Source organism: Fusarium fujikuroi, chromosome FFUJ_chr01 (genome assembly GCF_900079805.1).
Source record: "Fusarium fujikuroi IMI 58289 draft genome, chromosome FFUJ_chr01".
Lineage (NCBI taxonomy): Eukaryota > Fungi > Ascomycota > Sordariomycetes > Hypocreales > Nectriaceae > Fusarium > Fusarium fujikuroi.
The window spans coordinates 2,159,045-2,183,984 of record NC_036622.1 but is presented as its reverse complement, the minus strand read 5'-3'; the positions used below and the strand labels follow the sequence as shown (position 1 = coordinate 2,183,984).

The following is a 24,940-nucleotide window of genomic DNA, read 5'->3' as shown; positions in this document are numbered from 1 at the left end:
GATCATGCTCTCTAAAAGAGAGCGTTCATTCTCTTCCTATCATATGTTTATGTGAGAATCATCATAAGCCCATTTTAGGATAGAGAAAAAAGAAGAATTCTTCTCCTGCACCGCTTCGCCAAAAATATCTGCAAGCTTTCTTGACGCTGAGTCATCCTGAGAACGGCAAATTGTTGGCCCGGACTGGATCTCAAGACCCATGTCAATTGCGGAGACTTGCTGGACAAGTACAGACCTGCTTGCATCAAATTCCCTGGTAGCACTAATTTACGACTATTTTGCGCGTCTTGACGTGAGCACGTGCATCAGAAGTGCTTTGGTTAGTGACTAACCCAGAAAGTACCTGAAAAAAAAGAGCTTGTCTGCGGCGCGAACGACCAGCCCCTGCCTTTCGCGACAGACGTGAGCCTCAAGCGTCATCTCCTATCTACAAACCTCTCAACTTCAAACCCACACCTCGAGACCGAATATTCATTGCTAATTCCTAATATCAAATAAATTGCGCGACTCTGGGAGACGAAGCACTAAACACTCTAACGTCATGAGCGACTTCGGTCATTTCGGCTCCGATGAGGAGTACGCAACTGTGCGCAAGCACAATGCTGAGGTGGTAAGCTCCCGCCTTTATTCTCTTCTTTCTTAAACTCGGACTCGAACACTGACCGTTTGACGCTACAACAGGAGTCTGACCCCGACAACTTCGAGCACTGGGAGAACCTCATCAAAGCTTGTGAGACATTGGAGGGTGGCTTGAATCGCAACTCAAGCCCTCAAGCACTAGCGACCTTCCGCGATGCCTACGACAGATTCCTCATTAAATTCCCTCTGCTCTTTGGGTACTGGAAGAAATATGCCGACATGGAGTTCAATATTGCCGGCCCCGAGTCTGCTGAGATGGTCAGTACACTCCGGACGTTGCCTGCGACACGGCTGACAAGGTGTTATAGGTATACGAGAGAGGATGCGCAAGCATCACCAATTCTGTCGACTTGTGGACGGACTACTGCTCCTTCAAGATGGAGACAACCCATGACCCACACCTCGTCAGAGAGTAAGTTCCATTTGGATGGTTTCCTTCCCCTTCCCTTAACATGCCTTCTGGCGCAGTATTCCCGCTTGACCTGAGTGGTCTCGGTCGACATATCCGCGAGGGCTCTACACTCTACTATCAAAAGTATCTGATGGTGAGATATGCCTGCGATAGCCCCTTTAGCCGGGACGCTTTCTCACGCTCCCTGCCAGGCTCTGTTGATGCTCAATCCGTGCTCGTTCTAAACTCCAAAGTCGTCCCTGCGTTACACGTCACCCGCACCCGCTCGGTAGAACATGATATCGGTTTTGCTACCCACTCGCACAACCATCTTCCCCTCTGTATTAATCCTCTCCACCCTTTCCCCTGAGTTATCCCTCCCGCAATGAGCTCATCTGCTAACCTTTTTCTCTAGACTATTTGAGCGAGGATCAGCCTTCGTGGGACTCGATTTTCTTGCCCATCCTTTCTGGGACAAGTACATTGAGTACGAAGAGCGTCAGGAAGCACAAGACAAAATTTACGCCATCCATGCACGAATCATTCGCATACCAATGCACCAGTATGCACGTTACTACGAGAGGTTTCGATCGCTATCACATAATCAACCCATCACAGAGGTGGTGTCTGCTGAGGATCTTTCACGTTTCAGGGCGGAGGTCGAAGCTGAAACAATTGCTTATGGCGGCGGTCCTAAGGCTGAGCTGGAGATTGAGCGCGATGTTCGTGCAAAGATCGATGCCATGTACTACGAAATTTTCACTGCGACGCAAACTGAGGTATCGAAGCGCTGGACCTACGAATCGGAGATTAAGAGACCCTACTTTCACGTTACGGCTTTGGAACACAAGGATCTGGTCAACTGGCGCAAATACCTGGATTTCGAAGAAGCTGAAGGCGATTTCACACGAACCGTCGCTTTGTACGAACGATGTCTTGTCACATGCGCCTATTACGATGACCTCTGGTTCCGATATGCCCGGTGGATGAGTGGCCAGGAAGACAAGCAAGAGGAAGTTCGCAACATTTATGCACGTGCTTCGACGATGTTTGTGCCTGTTAGCCGACCAGGCATCAGACTGCAATGGGCTTACTTCGAAGAAAGTGCTGGCCGAGTTGACGTTGCCCTTGATATCCATGAGGCAATTCTTCTGAGGCTACCAGACTGTGTTGAGGTCATTGTGTCGTGGGCCAATGTCCAGCGACGACAAAATGGCATTGACGCCGCTATTCAGGTGTTTAAGGAACAGATCGATTCTGCTACGGTAGACGTGTACACCAAAGCTGCCTTGGTTGCAGAATGGGCTCTTTTGCTCTTGAAGGCCAAGGGTTCGGTGGAAGAGGCTCGCGGGGTTTTTATGAAAAATGTGCAGTGGTGTGCGGACAGCAGGCTATTCTGGGATCGATGGTTCAACTTTGAGTTGGATCAGCCAACGAGCCTCGAGAGTGAAGCTCAACACAGCGAGCGCATGAAGAAAGTATTCGACGAGCTTCGAGAACGAAGCCGACTCTCCCCAGCAGTCAAGAAGGACTTGACCCAAGTATATCTCACATACTTGATCGAGAGAGGCAACAAGGATGCCATGAAGGTATTCTTGCAAATCGACAGAGAGATATTTGGGTAAGTCGATATGCTCTCCGATACTATTGAAAACTAACTAATAATCTAAAGGCCATCGTCGGTAGCCAAACTCTCTACGGGCAGCGGCAAGGAGAATGGGGTTGCAAAGGGAGAGCTGGACGAGGCCAGCAAGCAGCGGGCCGAGGCCCAGTACTCTCACTTTTACGAGACTCATGGTGAACCAGACGCTGATGCGCAGGGCAACGCAGACTTCAACTGAGGAAGAAATATATGATGGACTGAACTGGACGTGAAAGGTGTTCGAGGCGCTGGTATCCAGGAGGACTTAATCAAGTGTGGGGCACTCGAGTTGTACTATAAACGAAACGGCGCCCCTGCATATATAATAGCAGATGTGGCTTGGATGAACCTGGAGGATAAGGTATGGCTATTCAGCATATTGCTGAGTCTTGAAAGTTGGAAGTTGCCTTGATTTGACGGGCAGAGAATTCTTCTTGACGACATATTACAAGCTGTAGGCGAGATCTATATATATTCTTGAGCACGAAGCTGTTGATGAGTGGAATATTGAACTGGTGTCTGGTCCAGATCTTGTGGGGTAACGAGCACTTGCATTAGCCTCTCATTAGAAGAAGCCATTGGCAACACTCGCCGACTTTCATAGAGATGCTCTGTCTCCACCGGAGGATTGTCGGAGAGAGTATGTCTCCGGGCTTCGGGATGTTGATCCATTCGATGAGATTACAATCACGTCTACTGATCTACCTAAGGAGGTACAGAGTCTGCAGATCTAGGAAAACGGGAAACACAGGAATTTGTAGATGACTCCTTGGAGAGCAGAGTAGGGGCCAAATGGAGATTAGACCTATTCGTGTGATCAGACATGTGCTGTTGTGTGAGAATCTGACTGTAGCTTAAAGGTGGCTGTTAAGACTACATAGTCCAGAATAAGTTGTAATTTGCTGATATGACGAAATCACATGCAAGAGGCGATTTGGAATCTTTGGGGTAAACCCCTGTTGTCGAGAAAAGATTCCATAAGTACCCGCTTGTGGAGGGCGTTGCTGCACTTGTACCTAGAAGCAACACATGACAAATCTTCTTTCGACATCAACGATTCCATTCAGGGGGACAATCCAATCAAAGCAAGGCATTGTACTATAACGACGTTCTGAATTGATCCTCTGTGCCATAGTTGATGTTGAAGCAATGGGAGACGGACGCCTCGTTTCGGTTCGGGTGCCACGCCGTGCTGACTGATGATCTCCGTGCGTTAGCAGATGAGGCGTTGGGATTCTGTAATGGAGGGTTACTTTTAGGGTCCCAATCCATCAGAAATTTCTCTTGTCTCTCCGAACCCGACTAGTTGAACTCTGATGGTTGGTCGCCTCGTGGTTCACAGCCGAGAGGGTGTTCCCTTTTTAGCCTGACACATGGAAACCGTTTTTAGACGACTTTGTCTCATGAGCCTCATGTCGAAGTGTCTCTAAATCATAAGCGGGCATAACACTGAATGCTTCAAAGAATGACCCCTGCTGTCCCTCGACAGGCCTCAAGTATTAGCAACCTGTCAGAGGCGAGAGAATCTTCATTACCAAGGATCTCCACCGACTCCACCCGATCCATAAGAGCGTCATCCCCGCCAGGTTTGATAAAAGAAATGGGGCTGAGATATCAAATTGGCCAATTGCTGATGTTCAATTTCAAGACATCGCGCCGGTTCATGAAGCCGGGTACAGCTCCGAGGCGAGAGTACCTGGGGAAGTTGAGGGTGATGTTAGGAATCAATTCGTGGTACGTTGATGGCAGTAATATCTGGAGGAAGAGTTCCTCATACCTATACCTCAGTGAATAGCAGCAATCCCATCATGGCCTCCCGATCTCGGATTATAAACATGTCAAAAATCAAAACGCTCCGGCACGGAAATGGAAAGAGCTTGGGCTTGAGAAAGAAGCTGCTTGCCCCGTTCGGCAATCCCATGAATCGTGTCCCCGGTAGAGGTTATCAGTCAGGGTCGGGACTGCCTGACTTTCTGGCGCTGACACGGCAGGTCCCCGTTCCGCCCTCGGCTTCCCGCCACTTCAACCGACGCATCCCTTCTTAATAGATGCCACAGACCTTCTCGTCTTGACCCATTCTCATTCTTCTTCTTCTTCTTCTCCCATCCTCTCTTTACAATTCCTTGGAGTCACATTTCTCAAGCGTCTCACCACTTTGTAATCCTACACACTCAAGGTACGTTCAAACTTGAGCACTGCAGTATCAAGGCAAAGCTTGCTCCCCCTGGCAGTCTCAATAAACAGCACACTCAACAACACTGTCTTTTCAACTTGTAACTAACGTTTGCTCTTAAAGATGGCCTCCGCTACCCGACAGTTCGCCCGCGCGGCCACTCGCGCTACTCGCAACGGCTTCGCCATTGCTCCTAGACAGGTCATTCGCCAGCAGGGTCGCCGATACTATTCTTCTGAGCCCACACAGAAGTCATCTTCCGCCTGGGTGTGGTTGACTGGTGCCGCAGTTGCTGGTGGTGCTGGTTACTACTTCTACGCCAACGGCGCTTCTTCCGCAACCCCCAAGGTTTTCAACCCTACCAAGGACGACTATCAGAAGGTTTACAACGAGATTGCTGCTCGCCTGGAGGAGAAGGATGACTATGATGACGGCAGCTACGGCCCCGTTCTCGTGCGTCTCGCTTGGCACGCCAGCGGTACCTACGACAAGGAGACTGGCACTGGTGGCAGTAACGGTGCCACCATGCGATTCGCCCCCGAGGCTGATCATGGCGCCAATGCTGGCCTGGCAGCTGCCCGCAACTTTCTCGAACCCGTGAAGGAGAAGTTCCCTTGGATCACCTACTCTGATCTCTGGATCCTTGCTGGTGTTTGCGCTATCCAGGAGATGCTGGGTCCTGCCATTCCTTACAGACCTGGTCGCTCTGATCGTGATGTCTCTGGTTGTACACCCGACGGACGTCTTCCCGACGCCTCAAAGCGCTCTGGACATCTACGAGACATTTTCTACCGTATGGGCTTCAACGACCAGGAGATTGTCGCCCTTTCCGGCGCCCACGCTCTTGGCCGCTGCCACACTGACCGATCCGGTTATGAGGGTCCTTGGACTTTCTCCCCTACCGTTCTGACCAACGACTACTTCCGCCTCCTTGTCGAAGAGAAGTGGCAGTGGAAGAAGTGGAATGGCCCTGCCCAGTACGAAGACAAGTCTACCAAGTCTCTGATGATGCTTCCTAGCGACATTGCCCTGATCGAGGACAAGAAGTTCAAGCCTTGGGTCGAGAAGTACGCCAAGGATAACGATGCCTTCTTCAAGGACTTTTCCGACGTCGTTCTCCGATTATTTGAACTCGGTGTTCCTTTCGCCCAGGGCACTGAGAACCAGCGCTGGACCTTTAAGCCTACGAACCAGGAATAAGTGGTGGATATACGACAGAGAGGTGCTTGAGGTGCTTATGAAGGAACTATGCGAGGAGTGCAATTGGTCATCATATCATCGATGAACTTGAAGAAGAGCGATATCCGGAGTTTTGGTTGTGATTATTTGGGTGCTGGTCAAGATCGCCAGCCTAGGTATAGACCATGTCATGAGTTTTGACCACATGAGCACGTCGATAGACTAAGATGTCTGCTGTCTTACACGGCAGAGACCAAAAGAAGAAGCAACCCTAGAATTTCTATAAACTTTTGTGTCGGGTCCTGCTATTGTAATGTGTCGTTTGAATGAGATCGGCCCGGGCCGCAACTTTAGTCATGACGCTCGATGACGGCGTCTTGTTCAAGGGTCTGAAAGTCATTGGGCCCGTTCCTGCATCTGCCACACCAGGCATTTGACTTTGTCCAGATTGTTTTCGAAGTAGTGCTGCTGATCATTATTTGATCATTGGATCAAAACTTTGAGAGTAAACATACATGCAGAGTCAAGACCTTGAGCTGCGTGGCCATACCATACGGCATGTTATGTGTGTTCTACTTCATTTACTTCAAGTGAAGATGCAGATATCCAGATATGGATGCCAATCTCGAGGGACGGAAAGAATGAATGACTCTAAACACCAATCATGAGTATTTGCAATATGTATTGAGCAAGCTCTTGCACTGAAAATGAGATGAGGAGACGTAGAATCCAAATATCAAGATATTTACTCGTTGTGACAAGTCTTAGTATTCGATAGGAATAGTCCTGATTTGTTCGATTCAAGCAGTCTTTCATTCTGTAGGTACTCTTAATGTCGAGATGAAGCAACATGTGTTAACCGGAACTGCGTCTGTCATACGAGAATTGAATGTTTGGCCTTTGAATGATAACGTTATCAGCCAAAGGCGTAGGAGAGGGGCTCGGCTTAACTGTTTTTGATTATTCAGCGTTTGCTCACAAATTGGACACTAGAGGCCCAAGAGGGAAACGATTCCTGGACGTCACAGTTGAACGGAGCGATAATGCTTGCAATAGCTTTAGTAAAGCAAGAAATCTATGCTCGCACGCCATCGTTCGCTTAGCTGAGCACACTATGACCGTCTTGATGATAGAGAGCTAGGCAAGAAGCAAGATCGCCGCCATTGAGGTGTCAATGGATCAAGAGGAAAGATGGTTAGTGTTGGTGATATAAATACCATGTTTTCCCACGCTTCACCTCCTTATATACAAAGAAATACATGCTCCTAGGATTGAGTCTATATTCCGTGATCATTCGCTGTTGATTTGGTGGATACGTGGAACCCAGTGGCATTGTATCAACAGGGCGCATGATTCTGCAACCCGGTCAATAGCGAACAAATCCGACTTCAGCATAAATACTCACAACGTCGACAATCCTGTCAACCTAGACAGCACAGTCTACTAAGATACTCAAGGGCACGCACAACCATGGGCAACACAAACATGGAGAACAAAGCAGCCCCCGGGGTTCCTTACTTCACCCCGGCCCAAGAGCCACCGGCCGGAACCCCGCTCAAGGCCGATTCCGCCCCGACGCTGTTCAAGCCTCTTCGCACTCGTGGCGTTGAGCAGCAGAATCGCTTTGTCGTTTCTCCTATGTGTACTTACTCCGCCAAGGATGGTCACTTAACAGATTTTCATCTTGTTCATCTTGGCCAGTTCGCTCTACAAGGTGCTGGCCTCGTCTTTGTTGAGGCCACCGCAGTTGAACCTCGGGGTCGGATCAGTCCTGAGGACTCTGGTCTCTGGGAGGATAGTCAAATCGTCCCTCTGAAGCGTATCACAGACTTCATCCATAGCCAAAACACCAAAGCTGCCATCCAACTCGCTCATGTAGGCTCATTATTTAAGGAGAAGCCTCAACGTTCCCAAGCTAACGTATCCTCTAGGCTGGTGAAAAGCGAGCACAGTTGCGCCTTGGATCGGCGGTACCGTAAACAAAGCACTTGCTACCAAAGAGGTCGGCGGCTGGCCAGATGATATTGTCGCCCCCAGTGCTATCCCGTTTGCTGAAGACTTTGGAACACCTCACGAGCTGACGACGGAGGAGATCAAGCATCTTGTGCAGAAATGGAAGGACTCCGCTATAAGAGCCGTCAAGGCTGGCTTTGATGTCATTGAGATCCACGCGGCTCACGGTTACCTCTTGCACCAGTTCCTTTCGCCTCTCTCCAACGTAAGTAGTATTGATACTCGCTGAGAAAAGTTTACCCACTGACATGATCTCAGAAACGAACGGACCAGTACGGAGGTAGCTTTGAGAACCGTGCTCGTCTCCTCTTCGAGATCATTGAAGCTATTCGCGCTGTTGTTCCCGAGGAGATGCCCGTCTGGGTGCGGATCTCTGCTACCGAGTGGATGGAGTGGAATGACGAGCCATCCTGGGATCTCGAGAGCAGTATTCAGCTCGCAAAACAGCTTCCTGACGCAGGAGTTGACGTGCTTGACATCAGCAGTGGAGGCAACTTGAAGGCGCAAAAGATCAAGGCCCATCAAACGGTCCAGACCGACCTGGCAGGCAAGATCCACGATGCCGTCCGTGCTGACGGAAAAGAGCTTCTGATTGGAACTGTTGGTTACATCACAGATGGTCCATTTGCTCGTTCACTCGTCCAGGAGAACGAGGATCCCAAGGCTGATCTCGTGCTTGCTGCAAGACAGTTCCTCAGGGAGCCCGACTTTGTTCTCAGTGCTGCTCATCAGCTGAACGTTGATGTCAAGTGGCCGATTCAGTATCACCGTGCACCACCTAAACCTCGAGGACCTCACAGCAAGTAGAAAGGTAGCAGACACATATAATGATACACGAAGCACTGAGCACTATTAAGTTATGGAAAAATAGCATTGAATTGAACATGATTACGACTTTGAAAGCTGATGACATCTTTGAACCGTTCTTGACTTGGAACCGAAAACCTACCTATATCAGCATTCTCTGTGTATCGACTGGTTATCACCGCCAAGTCAGAAGCTGATAACTCTGTACTTAATAAAGTTTGGGGGGGGAGGGTAAGCGGAGGCAAGAAAAATTAGGATCTCTTATCTAAGTGATCAAAAGTTTTTGGTAAAACTATGTAGTATATCTTATTAGTACTTCAGGTCAATTTATCTTGACACCCTGATGCAGTATATGTAGGGGGTTTTCTTCCTCCCGGAGGGAGTGGTATATTGTCCGGTATGTCACGGCGGAAGTATCATGGTGGGGCCGTGAACTGACCGTTCGGTGGGGCCGATGAGCTGAGTGAAGCGATATCATGTTTCGCCTCATTCTTGTGACACGCACGTCTTTGTTTTCTCACGGCACTTGTCGATGTTTGACTCAACTACAAACAGAATTAGCTGACGAGGCAGCTGGATAAGCGTTGGTGGATTCAGAAGGTGAATGGCATGAATCAGGAGGTCCAAGAACCCAGAATGCTATGACCACCGGGATTGGTCAGATGGGAAAAGAAGACTTGAGCCAAACAATATGGTTTGAGTTAGAGGCTGGATTGGTATGTAATTCGTGGAAAAGGATATCGAGCAGTAAGCAGATGATGGAATGCCATTCATCTAATGTTAACTTAGTACCTAACTACCTAGTACTTACGTGAGCAAAGCCTCTATCCATGTCACGTTCAACATTGGCAAGGCTGGTACCTAGGTACTTAGGCTGTCACAGAGACGTGGCCTTTTGGCTTGAGACAAAGGTGTTGCCACATTGAACAGATGCTGATCTGTAATCGTTACTTCAAATACCATCTCATTTAGCCAGGGGTTCCGAGCCGTTCGGAGGGTCAAATCCCGTTTTATTGCAGCTTAATTGGGCAATTTTCTTTGCACGTCCCTGATCCGTCATTATCAGAGTTTCACTTTTGGAGGGAATATGGTGTAGGTGATGGTCCAACATAAACAATGGCAAGCCAAAGAAAACAAAAGGGCACTTTCTCATAGTGAGATATCGAGCCTGTTTCACGCACAATCCTTTAACTACCGGATTATAAATATCTGTATTACATTGAACCAACATTCAATGCTTCATTCTTTGACGATCTATTCATGATCCATAAGCAGTTCAGCGGCGGCGGCGGCGGCGGCGGTGGACCTACCTAGGGACCCGAGACCCTACAGCAGCTGAGGGGGTCTGGCGCTTCCTGTAGGGCAGCTTCGCCCAATGACAAGTAGCGCCGGTCCCTTGCTACGGCCTGAAAGGGCTTAGAGCCCGGTAAGCAAACCCACTAGCTTTCCGCCGCTTTGGAGGGGCCGTACCTGTCTAGGTAGCCTGTAGCCTGTCTGCAGAGTGCTCCGGCGGTATGGGCTGTAGGCTTGTGCTTGATCATCGACCTAGAGAAATCCAGTGCCACCAAACAAAAGGGACACTTGTTCAATTGAAAGTTGGACCCCCCGGAGCAATCCCTCGTCCCTCCACCTTTGGCCCGCGCAAGACTCAGCGGGAGTTGTCTCCGAGTGGGGTTGACTGATGTTAGTTGGCTCCAACCTCTCTCAACCCATTGTACCCTCCCGTAGCTTTCTCTACAGCACGGTACATGCGGCTGTGGATGTGGGTGTAGATGTACGTTACCTGTCCTCAAGTTCTAACTACAAAACTCTCCTCCATCTTCCCTCCACTTCCCAACTCAAATCTTCCTCTTCCTCTTCCTCCTCCATCTTCCTTTATATTGCCTGCCCTGTCCTGTTCAGCGGAACCTTCTCTTTGTGTTTTATAGGATACCCCAACAAAAAGACAGCCCATCATGCACCACAAGAAGATCGCCTGCAGCTTCATGGCTGCTCTGGCTGCCTATGCCTCTGCTGCCGACTCAGATGTTCACCAGCTGACCAAGGACACCTTCGAGGAGTTTGTCAAGTCCAACAATCTCGTCCTCGCTGAGTGTAAGACCCCATTGAAGCTTCTCTCCCCCTCATCTGCCGCTAACAGCTTCTTTCTGCAGTCTTTGCTCCCTGGTGCGGTCACTGCAAAGCCCTCGCCTCCGAGTACGAGGAGGCCGCCACAACTCTCAAGGAGAAGAACATCAAGCTCGCCAAGATTGACTGCACTGAGGAGTCCGACCTCTGCAAAGATCAGGGCGTCGAAGGTTACCCCACACTCAAGGTCTTCCGTGGCCTTGACAATGTCACTCCCTACTCTGGCCAGCGCAAGGCTGCTGGGTAAGTCGACACCTGTCATGATCAGCTGAGATTTCGACTGACTCATTTATACAGTATCACTTCCTACATGATCAAGCAGTCCCTTCCGGCTGTCTCCATTCTCACAAAGGACACCCTCGAGGAGTTCAAGACCGCCGACAAGGTTGTCGTCGTCGCCTACCTCAACGCCGACGATAAGAGCTCCAACGAGACCTTCTCCAAGCTAGCCGAGGGTCTCCGTGATACCTACCTCTTCGGTGGCGTCAACGACGCTGCTGTTGCCGAGGCTGAGGGCGTCAAGGCCCCCGCCCTGGTTGTCTACAAGTCTTTCGATGAGGGCAAGAACACCTTCACCGAGAAGTTCGAGGAGGATGCCATTGCCTCTTTCATTACCACCTCTGCCACCCCTCTCATTGGCGAGGTCGGCCCTGAGACCTACTCCAGCTACATGTCCGCTGGCATTCCTCTCGCGTACATCTTCTCCGAGACTCCTGAGGAGCGCAAGGAGCTTGGTGATGCCCTCAAGCCCATCGCTGAGAAGTTCAAGGGCAAGATCAACTTCGCCACAATTGACGCCAAGGCCTTCGGCGCTCACGCTGGTAACCTGAACCTCAAGGCTGACAAGTTCCCCTCTTTCGCCATCCAGGAGGTTGTCAAGAACCAGAAGTTCCCCTTCGACCAGGAGAAGGAGATCACACATGATAACATTGCCAAGTTCGTTGAGGACTTCGCCGCTGGCAAGATTGAGCCCAGCATCAAGTCTGAGCCCATTCCTGAGACCCAGGAGGGCCCCGTCACTGTTGTCGTTGCCAAGAGCTACAACGACATTGTCCTCGATGACACCAAGGATGTCCTGATTGAGTTCTACGCTCCTTGGTGCGGTCACTGCAAGGCTCTCGCCTCCAAGTACGATGACCTTGCTTCTCAGTTCGCCGCTTCCGAGTTCAAGGACAAGGTTGTCATCGCCAAGGTTGATGCTACCCTCAACGATGTCCCCGACGAGATCCAGGGTTTCCCCACCATCAAGCTCTACGCCGCTGGTGCTAAGGACGCCCCCGTCACCTACCAGGGCTCTCGCACCGTCGAGGACCTCGCCAACTTCATCAAGGAGAACGGCAAGTACAAGGCCGAGCTCCCCGTCAAGGAGGAGGGCACTGAGGAGGCTGCCCCCGCCGCTAGTGAGGAGAAGAAGGATGCCGAGGAGGAGGATGTCCATGATGAGCTGTAAAGAATTGATGTCAACAACAACGATAGTACACAAAATGGGGTATATCTGATTTTTGGGCGCGGGTTCTTTTGGGTGCTCACATTTGATCGCACCTCTAGGTTTTAGTTTTCGTGGCAATGGGACCATTTCATGACTTGACTACTATTTTGATCTCTGTATCAACTCCACCGTGACCTTAACGTTCTTCTTACACAGACCGCATGGTATCTTATGGATTGGGCTTGCAGTTATGCTCGTAACGTAGCACATGGTCGCACATATCTTCTCAATCGCGTTGATGACAGTCTCAAACCCAAATACTAACAGGAAATGCGATGGGAGCCATTCTCATTTCAACTCGTCCACCAGAGACCCAACGGAGCTTATCCCCCCCCCCCCCCCTGCTCCGACTATTTTATACAATTATGTCTTTATCTCGTCTTCTCCGTCTATTTCTTGCCCTGCGTCCTGGTCTCCAGAGCCTGCACGTGGTTGCTCAGACGGGTGACGGAGGCTTGTAGAGTCTGGCCGAAAAGTGTTAGCACTTGATCAGGCGGTTGAAATTTGAGGCAACTTAGATTAGGATCTCTCTAAGCAATTGCCTCATCTCATTCGTTACGCACATAAATATCCTCGGTCAACAGGTCGTTGGCGATCTTGTACTCCTTGAGGAGATAGCTGTAGGAGGCGCTGCCAGCGAGAAAGCTACCGAGAAGGAAGCCGAAAAGACTGAAAACAAAGTCAACAACATTATTTCCGTCGAGAGAGTGTTTCTGTCATCACTAACCCTCCACGGAAAGCTCCCAAAGGTTTCCTGGCAGGAAGAGGCGAATCGGCCATCCGTCGGGCAGATGTGCTGAAGGATCGGGTGGCCAGCGCGCGGCTGCTGGAGAACAGGACTCTTGGGGCGAAAGACATTGCTGCGATTTCGGGGGTGGACGTCGGATTGTGCGGTGTTTATCGCGCGGGAGCAATAGGTGTCGATGGCGATGGACGTCAGAGGTACAGTTACGACAGAGCTACAACCGGAGCCGGGTGCTCGGAATATTCTGAGCTCGGCGGGAATTGGAGTGTGCTTTTCGAGCTTTCTGGCTCGTGATTGGCTACGTCACAAGACCAGCCGTTTAGTGTGGATTTTCTATGGAGGTCCTTGATACTCTCCCTTGGTCATATTCTTCTTTTTTTTTTTTCTTCTTCTCAGAATCCTGCGATTATAAACGACGATGAACAATTTCGGGGTCATCGAGCTTGCCAGCGCAAAGACAACCTCGGCGCCAGGCTGGGCTTATGTCCCTGACAATACAATCAGTCGCCCGACAGCGCCAACCAGCAGGAAGCGCGCCAGGAATGTTCCTGGTCTTACATATAGTGACTTGACGGCTCGACAAGATAATAAAATTCGAAAAGAAGCCGAGGCTTTAGATAAAGACGGTGGAAAGGATAACACAATACCGTTGCCAATCAAGAGCGGAAGAAGTATGCGCGCGACCTCGGCATTATGCGAAAGGAAAGAAATTGACTTCAGGCAGCGCAAGGAAAACACACACCTAATGTTCGTAAGATTCTACAATCGCAGAAGACATTCGGGAACCACTTGGACGACTTCCTCGCGATGCTGGCACTTGCAGAGGCCAACCCTACGAATTCTCGTTCCGCTGCTTCTGGCGCAAACAACAAACGGCCATCGAATAGTCGAAGAGATACTCCCTCATCCTCGAAACCGCCGCAAAAGGACGACATAGCGATGGCCGACGCCGACGCCGATGCTCCGACTGTTCTTCCTGAATCATCGAAAACTTCACCACCGAGCCACCCTGGCGATAACGATCCTTTACTTATGTCGCGTGTTCCCGACACGCCGTCCGACGAGGAGCTGCGCAGGCTCCTTTCCCACGCTCCCTTGAACTATGGCGAAGTGACAGGCCATCGAGACAACAAGTATCCCGTTAGATCGTTCTGTGAGGTTTGCGGGTATTGGGGGCGTGTGAGGTGTATGAAGTGTGGAACAAGAGTCTGCGCACTGGATTGTTTGGAGGCGCATAAGGAAGAGTGTGTCACACGCTATGGACTTTGAATACTGTCCGTTCAGTTCCTGTTTACGGATGCGGTTCCTGGCATGGTTCATGACATGGAAACGGGATGCCATGGCGTTACGGATTGCTGGGTTGGAAAATAGCTTGATACCCCTGATTTACCTAGGATAAGATTATTGTTGATGATTCTTGTGACTGAGTCGAAAACCTGCGATGTCGGAATTGGATTGAGTCCTTTCTGCATTGGTCATCATGAGTTTCATTACGTGGTATATATTGTTCGGTCTGACTCTACTGCTCGAGTGCCGTGTGAGTGAGCTGAAGGGGACGAAGAGACTGGGTATCGGCTTTCGGCATGTGACTGTTGTTTATGAGAAACCCAATTTGTCGGGGCATGCCAAAATACAAGAAATAACTAGATAACTATTTTGAACATGTATAGAATGATTGATACTTCAATGGCATCTCTGTTTGATGTGGAGGCAAGTTTCTAAGGCTACAGTTCTTGATACTAAAGCGCCCAACCAAACGGTACTATTCCCGTGCCCCTGCCAAATTCGCAGTGACTCAATTCTAACCCCACCTTCGTGTTTAATGCCCCTTGTGCCCCGCCATCGACAAGTCAAGACCACTTTCAAGTGCCCAACTTCCTCCCACCAAATCTTCAACATCCGCGCGAGAGTTCTCAACATGTCGTCCGATCAAGCTGATGCTGCTAAGGCGGCCGAGGGCGCGTCTGAGAAGAGCTTGCCTTCCCGCCCTGCTAAGCAACCCAAAGAGAAGCAGCCCAAGGATAAATCTGCCAAGGGTGGAAAGTCTGCTGGCCTCGAAGTTGGTGTCCCTTTCTTGGCTGCGGTGTACATGACGATACATCGCAGGGCATCATGGCGCCGCGTTGTAACCTGCTAACGGTGTATGATAGCTCCCTGAGACCCCCGAGTTCATCCAGCACCGACTTGATCTCTTCGATAAGATCAAGGCCCGACAGGACGCCGAAATTGCTGGTGGGTGATCCAAATCCTCCTCACGCCTCCGTCCCTCGACTCGAACCGACTGACAAGAATCATAGCCAAACCTCGCGAGGAAATCACCATCTCGCTTCCCAATGGCAAAGAGGAAAAGGGAACTTCTTGGGAGACCACCCCTGGCGCTATCGCCAAGGGTATCTCCAAGTCTCTTTTCGAGCGCACTGTCATCTCCAGAGTGGACGGTGAGTTGTGGGATCTGACCCGACCGCTCGAGAAGAGCTGCAAGCTCGAGCTCCTTGACTTTGAACACACCGAAGGCAAGAAGGTTTTCTGGCACTCTTCTGCCCATATTCTTGGAGAGGCTGCCGAGAAACGCTTTGGTTGTTATCTGTGCAACGGTCCCCCTACTGAGGACCCCCCTGGATTCTACTACGATATGGCCAACATGGGAGAGTGCGTAGAAGGCTTCGAATAATTTGCCCGAGACTTTACTGACATAAGCCCTAGGCAAGTCGTCACTGATGAGGATAAGAAGGCCCTTGAGCAGCTCTCCAACAACATCGTCAAACAGAAGCAGCCTTTCGAGCGTCTGGAAATGACCAAGGATGAGCTCCTTGAGATGTTCAAGTACAGCAAGTACAAGGAGTATTTCATTCAACAGCGTGTTCCCGATGGCACCAAGAGTACTGTGTACCGATGCGGTCCCCTGATTGATCTGTGCCGAGGACCTCACGTCCCCACCACTGGCAACATCAAGGCCTTTTCCGTTCTCAGGGTATGTCAATATGATATATACAGTTCCTAATCTTGACACGATGGGCTTGAGCTGATGTCCAACAGAATTCCGCTGCCTACTGGCTTGGTGACAGCAACAACGAGTCTGTCCAGCGTATTGCTGGTATCTCATTCCCCGACAAGAAGGCTCTTGAAGAGTACAAGCACTTCCTGGCCGAGGCTGCCAAGCGCAACCACCGAAAGATCGGTACTGATCAAAAGCTCTTCTTCTTCGACGAGGCGTCTCCTGGATCTGCTTTCTTCCTACCACACGGCGTGCGCATCTACAATGCCTTGATGGAGCTTATCAAAGGCGAGTATCAAAAACGTGAATTCGACGAAGTGATGTCTCCAAACATGTACAAGGCGGATTTGTGGAAGACATCAGGTCACTGGGGCCACTACGAGGAGAACATGTTCACCTTCGAGGTTGAGAAGGAGAAGTTTGGGCTGAAGCCCATGAACTGCCCTGGACACTGCAAGATCTTTGCCCACTCCGATGTCACTTATAAGGACCTCCCCTGGAGGATGGCCGATTTTGGTGTTTTGCACCGAAACGAGTTCTCCGGGGCTCTTTCAGGCCTTACCCGAGTCCGTCGTTTCCAACAGGACGATGCTCACATCTTCTGTACTGTGGATCAGGTATGATGGCTCCTACTAAATGGCTCATGCTTTTACTAATATACTCTAGATCCGAGAGGAAATCGAATCTGCTTTCGACTTTTTGAGCAGTGTCTACGGTATCTTTGGTTTCACATTCAAACTTAAGCTTTCCACCCGACCCGAGAAGTACGTCGGTGACATCGCCACCTGGGACTCCGCCGAGAAGAAGCTCGAAGAGGCTCTCAACTCATTCTCCGAGAAGACGGGTGCTAAGTGGGAGTTTAACCCCGGCGATGGTGCTTTCTATGGACCCAAGATCGATATTGCTCTGTTTGATGCCCTGAAGCGTGAGCACCAATGCGGTACTATGCAGCTCGACTTCAACCTGCCTCGACGATTCAAGCTTCGATATGTCGCTAACAAGGGCGAGACCGGAGTCAGTGATGGTAGCAACCCCGAGGAGGATCTCCCTGCCGGATATGCACGACCTGTCATGATTCACCGAGCCGTTCTAGGCAGCTTCGAGCGAATGTTTGGTATTCTGACCGAGCACTTTGGCGGCAAGTGGCCATTCTGGCTCAGCCCGCGACAGGTCTTGGTTGTACCTGTCATGCCTGCTGCCAACGACTACGCCAAGGAGGTTCAGCAAATCTTCCGAGCAAAGGGACTCTACAGTGATGTGGACCTGAGCAGCAACACTTTCCAGAAGAAGATCCGCACCGGTCAGCTGGAGCAGTACAACTTTATCTTTGGTGAGTTTGGAATGTAAGCTGCCTTGTTTAAGGGCGAATGGCTAACCAGATTGTATAGTTGTCGGTGCCGAGGAGGCCAGCTCACGCACCCTCAACATCCGTAACCGAGACGACCAAGCCACCCAGGCAAAGGGTGAGCTGGTTCCTATTGACGAAGCTCTTGAGAAGATGGTTCAGCTCAAGTCTTCGCGAGGACTTGTGAACAAGCTGTAGAGGGATGTGATAGGTTTGCTATGACACTGAAGGGGACGGCGCGTACAGAGGGTGAGATTAAAAGCAGAGGGTATATGAATTCACAGTCAGCCAAATGAGACATGTTAGATGATGACAGGCACGGGAACTCGCATGGAGAAGTAGAGTCAAGAACAGAAACAGATATCCAAGTAGCGGTCAATGGAGAAAAGAAGGCTTCTTGAACAGGCTGATGGCTGATTGGTGTCAGATCCCACGGGATGAATTCATAGCCGCAAGCTATAGGTGGAAGTTTGACGTGGCAATCAACAAGCATCCCGATGTTTCGGGACGCCCAGTCAAAGGGATTGGGGGAGAGTTGGGCAATGCGAGATAGGCTATCGAGCTCGATCGCAGCCTAGCCAATATCACAAGCCGCAAGAGACTTGACATCCATCGGGCTGAGCAAGTGTGAGTCTAAGATCCACAACAGAAGCCTTTTTAGCTTCAAGTCGAGAAGAAGAGACAGGGATAATATGAGAAGTGACGAACAGTCAAAAGGTCGGACGAAAGAGAACCGGACAAGCCGTGTTTTCCTCGAGTCTAAGGGGTTGTTGGCCCCGTTGTGTAACATGACGATGGCCGATCGAAAGGTTGAGAAAATCGATATCCCCGATTTCAAGCCAGTTCTCGGTGTAAGGATTGTCAATCATGGCTTGAGTTGGGATGAGATGAGCTGCCGAAAGTTGCTTTTTCTCAAGAGTGACAAATAAGTGCAGTTGGATAGGATATTCAAATATTCTTGGTATGCTGACCTAGTACATTACGAAACTGGGAGTTGAATGAACTTGTCATATGAGGCGTAAAAGATTACGCCTTGAAATACCTGTGATGAGGTATAATTGTCACTGTGACTTATAGCATACTACTATTGTATGCATACTTCAGTATGGGGGTCATTGTTCACTCCAGATCACAAGAACCCTCAAGCCACTGATTATGTCTGAAAAACATCTCGAGTGGAGGCCATGCTCGGTTTATTTGCCGGTGAAAATGGCGTCGAAATGGAAGTGGACAAAACATGACATATCACATCTGATAGGAAAAGAAAAGAAAGGAAAATAGGACCCACGAAACCGGTGAGAGGAGAGAAAGAAGATTGTGGGCTTAGTTTAATAAACGCACGAACAAAGAGCTATTCTCAGGGCCGACTAAAGGGAGACAAGAGCGATGAGGCAGTGCGTCTAAAACGAGTCACGGGATGGTTTATGATGTATCAAATTCGGGTGCCAGCCAACAACTTGAGGACCTACCTAGTAGGTATGATAGATCAGAAGAAACGATGACAGCACGTAAAAGTGCTGTACTGTGTGAAGAAGATGTACTGCGCTGCGTTTAGTAGCAGAAAATGAAAACAGAAGACGCGACTATGACAACATGTCGAGCTGTGAGCATGGAAATAACAGGACGACAGCGTGGATTTCGCAGTTTTGCTGGTGATAGATCACGTAGAGTGGAGCCTTGTGGGAGAGACATCCCTTCCGACATGCAGGGAAAAGAGCAAGACATGCTTATGGCTGCAGTGAGAACAGAACTGAATTGACACCCTAAATATCCAATTATGTATGTAAGTATAGATTGGCTTTTTGGCTCTGAGTGTCCCGTACGTACGAGTCAATGATTATGGCTCTCCCTGGTCTCGGAGTTTTTCGAATTCTGTCACGAACACCAGTATCCTCGGCCAAGGACCCCTGGGCTACATCTATCTGCATCTATAACCACTACGGGAAAAGACTAGCCACCCCGTGGTCGGACTTGGCAGCCAGATGCCTGCTCGGTCAGATCCGCCTGCGACTCCAGAGTATCATCGAGGTGAGAAGAAGAAGAAGCAGGGCGTCACGTAATACGTCCTTCTGTCTCTGTCTCTGTCTCTGTCTCTGTGTGCTACGTCAAGCATTGCTGTGTTCCAGGTCCGTGGGATTGCTTGTGTACATCCCGCACTGGAGGGATACGTCGAATGGGGGCCGGGTTTTGGTTTTGGTGGGTGGCACAAAAGATGAGACAGCGCCGATGCCACTGAGGCGAGCTTCAGTATAGACTTAGCAGGCAAGGCAAGGGTGTCGTTCTCAAGGTATAGTATGGCCCGTATTATTCCGTTGTCAGGCATACCTATGTATGTACTGTATTGCATCTGGAAGCCAGCCTGGTGACATTCACTGCTGCAACGGCCAACTAGAGTCGAATCCGAGCTAAACCCAGCTCAGATAACAAAGGACATGAGGGTCCGTGATTTGAGACAGTGACAGACAGTCAGAGAGCACTAGAGTACATAGGCTGTAAGGTAAGGTATGCAACAGAAGGGGAGGGCCTCATTATTTCCAAGATATCCTGACTGGTCAGTGGTCAGTGGTCAGTTCAGACCGGTCAAGCACTTCATACAGTAGCTCGAGTTCAGTGCGAGACATGGAGGTCGGGTCCGTAATCACTAATTGTTATTTCCCATCAACCAACAGTGCGGTTATAGTTGACATGAATGATTATGTGGGTTTAGCGTCCCTCGTGGCATGAGAGATCCCTGAGATAATATTTATTTGTCCGCTCAATATCGAGCTGATAACTAGGCACTTACCTAGGCGCTAGGGCAGTGAGTGAGTCTGGGGTGACACAGAACATCGTATGCTGATGCTGTTGTTTCACCAGAGCTGTAGGTTGTAAAATGCGAGGATCTCAGTGTGATCCAAGCTGGCCAAGTTTGCGAGAATATAATGGGAATATCCCGGTTGTCCATGATCAGATTGGGGTTGTACGAGAAGCAGGCTGTGGTCTTGACAAAATAAGCAGTATATTATTACCATCGGTTCGAGTGATGTGTGTAGGCAGTGGAGGCAGGAATCTCCTGATATGGATATGAGAGCATTGCCTGTCGCAATGGTTGGATCTGCAGGTCGCTCGGTGTGGACAGATGTCGCAGATGCGTTGGCGTACCGTGAGTGTGTAGGTAGGTATCCCATTACCAAGAGTGGTGGTGTACATATGGCAAAGTTCACGAGACCTATTTTTCGTTCCTATGTTGGGTAGTATAGTCTGTGTTTAGAGACGAGTCGTCGACGACGACGACAGCTCAACTACTAATTACCTACTACGTAACGTACGTAGAAGGAAAAGGATTGATAAAAGTCCCTTCCTATAACCGAGGGCGAACGAAGATCGGGTTGCATTCCCCATTCAAGGCCCCTGTCGCTGCCGGTCAAAGCAAGGTCCCCAGATCCATGCAATTCATGTCTGCATGCATCCATCTCTCAATCGGGCAACTTAACTTAGATGCTGGGGAGCCGGGCAATGGTACTGTATGTATTCAGGGATAGAGAAAGAGGTGCATAAGGTAGAAGAATATTGTATGCATGATTATACTTATACGACAATATTGCGATATATAGCCTGAACGCGAGCAAGGACAAGGGCTTCGGCGCTGAGGACCTTAAATACTACTTATCTATAACGTCCCCCACCCAAAGACCGGCCACCCCCACAGACTGGCCACCTCGGCCAAAACACTAAAAACCTAATATTATAATTAATTAATAAATTATTATAATATTATATTTTTTATATTAAATAAAACTTTAGTTAGTAAATATTTATATAGAAATTAGTATAAAGATCCTTAAGTTTTAATTTCTTAACTTTATTTACTATTCTTTCTAGTTATAAAGTTTTTTATATTTATTTATAAGCTTTCTTTATTACTAAAATCTTTATAAACTCTATATTTAGGTTATAAATAACTTTTTTATACTATTTTAGTTAATTTTCTTTATTTTCTTACTATAAAATACTTATTTCTCTATTTTATTACTTAATATTAAAGTTATAACGGTTTAATTAACTGCTAATCTTCTTAAAAAGCAGCCTAACAGTTAGATCTTATATTATAGAAGCTAAAATTTAGCCTAAAGCTTACTAAAGCTATATAGATAAATAGAAAGTCTTTAGAAGACTTAAATCTTACTCTTTTACTGGTAAATTTACTGTAATAGCAGGAAAAGGTATCTCTATAACTATTAGGTTTATTAAGACCTTTATTAGGTTTATAGGCTACAGTTTAGTAGCTTTAAAGCTAGTAATTATATTAAACTTTATAATAGCTTCTTTTTAAGCCTTATTATAAGTATATAGAAATATAATCTTATTAATATAACTGTTATTAAAAATAGAAGTAAGATCTAAAAGAAAATAATAATATACCCTCTTTAGAGGACTAAAAACTATAATATCTAATAGTTAAAGGATATAGAAAGTATAAATAAAAAGAAATAATAGATATATATTATTATTATAATATTTCTAAAGGAAATCTTCTATAATATAACTTCTATAGCTATTAAGAATAAAAAGTTAAAGTTTATTTTTCTTTTTAGGCTATATTAATAGAATAAAGACTTTTCTTAATTAAATTAACGCTAATTTATTACTTATCTAGCCCTTATTACTATATATAAATTCCCAGTCTTTTAGAAAGTCTAAATTCTTAAGGAAATATTATTATTAAACTATTTTCCCCTTAAAAATAACTATAGGTCTTAAGACCTTTCTAGTTACTAAAATATATTTAAAAATTATAATCTAGATATAAAAACCAGGCTAATAAATAAGTATTAATTTCTTTAATTAATAATTAAGGAATAGACTGTTTATTTTTATTCCTTTTATTATTTTAACTTTATTAATATTATATCTATTTCTCTACTTAATTAGGTATATTACTAATATTATAAGAAGTATAAAGAATACCTTTATTAGTTTAGAAGAAGCTCTATAATATTAATTAAAGTTAATTTTCTTGCCTTTTAATATCCTAATATTAAGATTTTATCCTAAAAAGCCCTATAACCAGTTCTTTTTAATGCCTTTTAGAAAGCCATTATAGATAGTAATCTTACTAGTAAACTCTCTAACTTACTAATATAATATAGGGCATCTTAGATTAGCTTAGATAACAATTTAGTCTTAAAGACTCTTTTCCTAAATATTAAAGAGCTTTTAGTAAGGTTTTTAGGCTTCTTTTAGTGTTATACTTCCTTTAATCTAACCTTAAAGCATAAAATAATTAATACTATAAGCTTTAGCTGCTTTATTTATTAATATACTATCTATAACTATTTAAAGTGCAGCACTTATATCTTTTTTAATAAAAGAAGGCATTTTAAATTAATTAGCATTAATTTAAAATTAATTAGAATTAAATTAATAGAGTTATAATATCAGATTAGGAGAATGAAATAATTACCTATATTTAGGTAAAACCTTAGTAAGATACTAGAAGTTAAGAGATTTAGATATAGAATTTCCCCTCTTCTAAAAGAAAGATAATATATAAGTTTTTTTAATAATTAAGAGTCTTATTTATAAGAAAAACTACTATAAGTATAATTAAAAAGGAAAGCCTAGTACTTACTAAAAATATTTAAAATAATAACTAATTAGATAATTAGGCTTAAATTTAGTAATAAGTAAATTAATTAATATAAGGCCTTAAAGGTTAAATTAAAAAATAAGGATCTATAGGCCTATATTAACTTAATGGCATTTAATAAGCCTACCCTTAAGGTAGTTATATCTATACCCCCTAATATATTAGCAGTAAGATAGTAAAGCGCTATAGCTGCTAGAGCGGTAACTACTATAGAAATATTATCTTTATTAATATAAGAGATAGCTATATAGAAAGTCAATCCTTTTATTATTAAACTAGATAGAAATTATATTAAATATAAAATATAGACTTAATAAATACTATATCTTATAGAGAAAGATTACTAAATGGTTACTATAATAAGGGCAATATATAAAATATATTTAAAGAACTATAAGGATTTAAAGAGAAGGATATCTATTATTTAAAATTAAATACTAAATACAGTAAATAAAGGGATTATAAGGTACTATTTTTTAAAAGATAATACTTTAGTAAAATAGGTTTAGTCTCTCTATAATAAGTTCTTCTTAATATAAATAAAGCAGAAGTAAAAGGCTTATTAAGTATATAGAAAAGTTTTAGTAAAACCTATATATTAAAGATATATAACCTATAAAAAAGTAAATAACTGGCTTAAGTAATAAAGGACTTTAATTAATAAAGCCTAAAATATAGGCCTATAAGAGACTAAAAAGGCAGATTAATAGTTTCTTAATTTTATTATGGCTTTAAGGTTAACCCTACTAAAGTTATAGGTAAATACCTATAGTATTACTTAAATAAATTATATTTAATTTAATACCTTATTTATTAATATAGTAGTAGCAGATATTTAGCTAGTATTAATATTATAGCTAGATATATAAAAAGCTAAAGTAAGCTATAAAGCCTTTCTAATTAAATAAAGGAAAGAGGCTAAAGAAGATTAAAATACCTTAAGGAAACTTAAGTAAAAGGAGCAAAAAGGAAAGAAATATCCTTATTAAGGACTTAATAAAGATAAGGCAGGAAGATATAAAGTATATAGATTAAGGCATACCTTATTAAACTATTTTTATACTTTCCCTAAAAAGGCTTATATTAGGTTTAAATTAATATAGGCTCTTACTAATTAGGTATAAAAAAGGATAGATAAAAATAAAAAAGATATAGTTAATTAAATTAAAAAGTTAAAACTAAAAGGATTAGCCTAACTATATTTAGTTAGCTCTATTTAGCTAAATATAGGCCTAATAGTAGCTAACTATTACCTCTTAAATAAAAGTATATTATTAAATTTAAAAGTAATTATATATATATTTAGGGATATAAAGTAAATAAAGAACTTTAGGGCAGTAGCCCTTAAGGACTTCTTTTAGTTAAAAGTAATATAAATCTTAATAAAAAGATACAGTAAAGTGTAAATTAAACTTAAGTTAAGTAATAATATATTAAAAATATTATAACTTTATAATATAGCCTTATATATTATATTAGCTATAAACTTAATATTATTTATTAAGTTAAGAAAATAAGGAATTTAATAGAATATAAGCCTAGAAAATAATTATTTATAGCATTTAGATAGAAGTAAACTTAATAAGGTCTTAAAGATTAAAGGGCAATAAATACTTAAATATAAATATTCTCCTTAAGACCTAAAACTAATATAAGCTAGACTAACAGTAAATATACTTTCTATCTCTTTAAAATAGTATATATATATAATATAGACTAAAAGAAAGCTATTAAGAGGTAATACCTTAATATAGTACCTAAAATTA

General features: G+C 45.5%; 8 protein-coding genes; 7 read left to right on the top strand and 1 right to left on the bottom strand.

Annotated features, from left to right (window-relative positions):
* Positions 1 to 541: 541 nt before the first annotated feature.
* Positions 542 to 2,871, top strand: FFUJ_01438 (related to PRP39-pre-mRNA splicing factor; the record flags this gene model as incomplete). XM_023578706.1 has 5 exons in its annotated part: positions 542 to 610; positions 682 to 897; positions 948 to 1,051; positions 1,446 to 2,651; positions 2,703 to 2,871. 5 exons carry the CDS (start codon positions 542 to 544, stop codon positions 2,869 to 2,871), a joined length of 1,764 nt encoding a protein of 587 aa, XP_023424132.1.
* A 2,097-nt stretch (positions 2,872 to 4,968) lies between these two features.
* Positions 4,969 to 6,045, top strand: FFUJ_01439 (probable cytochrome-c peroxidase precursor; the record flags this gene model as incomplete). Its single annotated transcript, XM_023578695.1, has 1 exon — positions 4,969 to 6,045. One exon carries the CDS (start codon positions 4,969 to 4,971, stop codon positions 6,043 to 6,045), a length of 1,077 nt encoding a protein of 358 aa, XP_023424131.1.
* A 1,464-nt stretch (positions 6,046 to 7,509) lies between these two features.
* Positions 7,510 to 8,844, top strand: FFUJ_01440 (related to flavin oxidoreductase; the record flags this gene model as incomplete). XM_023578684.1 has 3 exons in its annotated part: positions 7,510 to 7,930; positions 7,968 to 8,242; positions 8,296 to 8,844. 3 exons carry the CDS (start codon positions 7,510 to 7,512, stop codon positions 8,842 to 8,844), a joined length of 1,245 nt encoding a protein of 414 aa, XP_023424130.1.
* A 1,955-nt stretch (positions 8,845 to 10,799) lies between these two features.
* Positions 10,800 to 12,421, top strand: FFUJ_01441 (probable protein disulfide-isomerase precursor; the record flags this gene model as incomplete). XM_023578673.1 has 3 exons in its annotated part: positions 10,800 to 10,938; positions 10,998 to 11,214; positions 11,269 to 12,421. 3 exons carry the CDS (start codon positions 10,800 to 10,802, stop codon positions 12,419 to 12,421), a joined length of 1,509 nt encoding a protein of 502 aa, XP_023424129.1.
* A 428-nt stretch (positions 12,422 to 12,849) lies between these two features.
* On the bottom strand, positions 12,850 to 13,318 carry FFUJ_01442 (uncharacterized protein; the record flags this gene model as incomplete). XM_023578661.1 has 3 exons in its annotated part: positions 12,850 to 12,924; positions 13,024 to 13,129; positions 13,188 to 13,318. 3 exons carry the CDS (start codon positions 13,316 to 13,318, stop codon positions 12,850 to 12,852), a joined length of 312 nt encoding a protein of 103 aa, XP_023424128.1.
* Positions 13,319 to 13,623: 305 nt separating this feature from the next.
* On the top strand, positions 13,624 to 14,474 carry FFUJ_01443 (uncharacterized protein; the record flags this gene model as incomplete). XM_023578650.1 has 2 exons in its annotated part: positions 13,624 to 13,876; positions 13,930 to 14,474. The coding sequence occupies 2 exons, from the start codon at positions 13,624 to 13,626 to the stop codon at positions 14,472 to 14,474; spliced, it is 798 nt and encodes a 265-aa protein (XP_023424127.1).
* Positions 14,475 to 15,123: 649 nt separating this feature from the next.
* On the top strand, positions 15,124 to 17,743 carry FFUJ_01444 (probable THS1-threonyl tRNA synthetase, cytosolic; the record flags this gene model as incomplete). XM_023578639.1 has 7 exons in its annotated part: positions 15,124 to 15,288; positions 15,356 to 15,437; positions 15,503 to 15,854; positions 15,909 to 16,176; positions 16,242 to 16,817; positions 16,867 to 17,530; positions 17,589 to 17,743. 7 exons carry the CDS (start codon positions 15,124 to 15,126, stop codon positions 17,741 to 17,743), a joined length of 2,262 nt encoding a protein of 753 aa, XP_023424126.1.
* A 2,859-nt stretch (positions 17,744 to 20,602) lies between these two features.
* Positions 20,603 to 21,174, top strand: FFUJ_01445 (uncharacterized protein; the record flags this gene model as incomplete). XM_023578628.1 has 3 exons in its annotated part: positions 20,603 to 20,687; positions 20,858 to 21,048; positions 21,139 to 21,174. 3 exons carry the CDS (start codon positions 20,603 to 20,605, stop codon positions 21,172 to 21,174), a joined length of 312 nt encoding a protein of 103 aa, XP_023424125.1.
* Between the last annotated feature and the right edge of the window lie 3,766 nt (positions 21,175 to 24,940).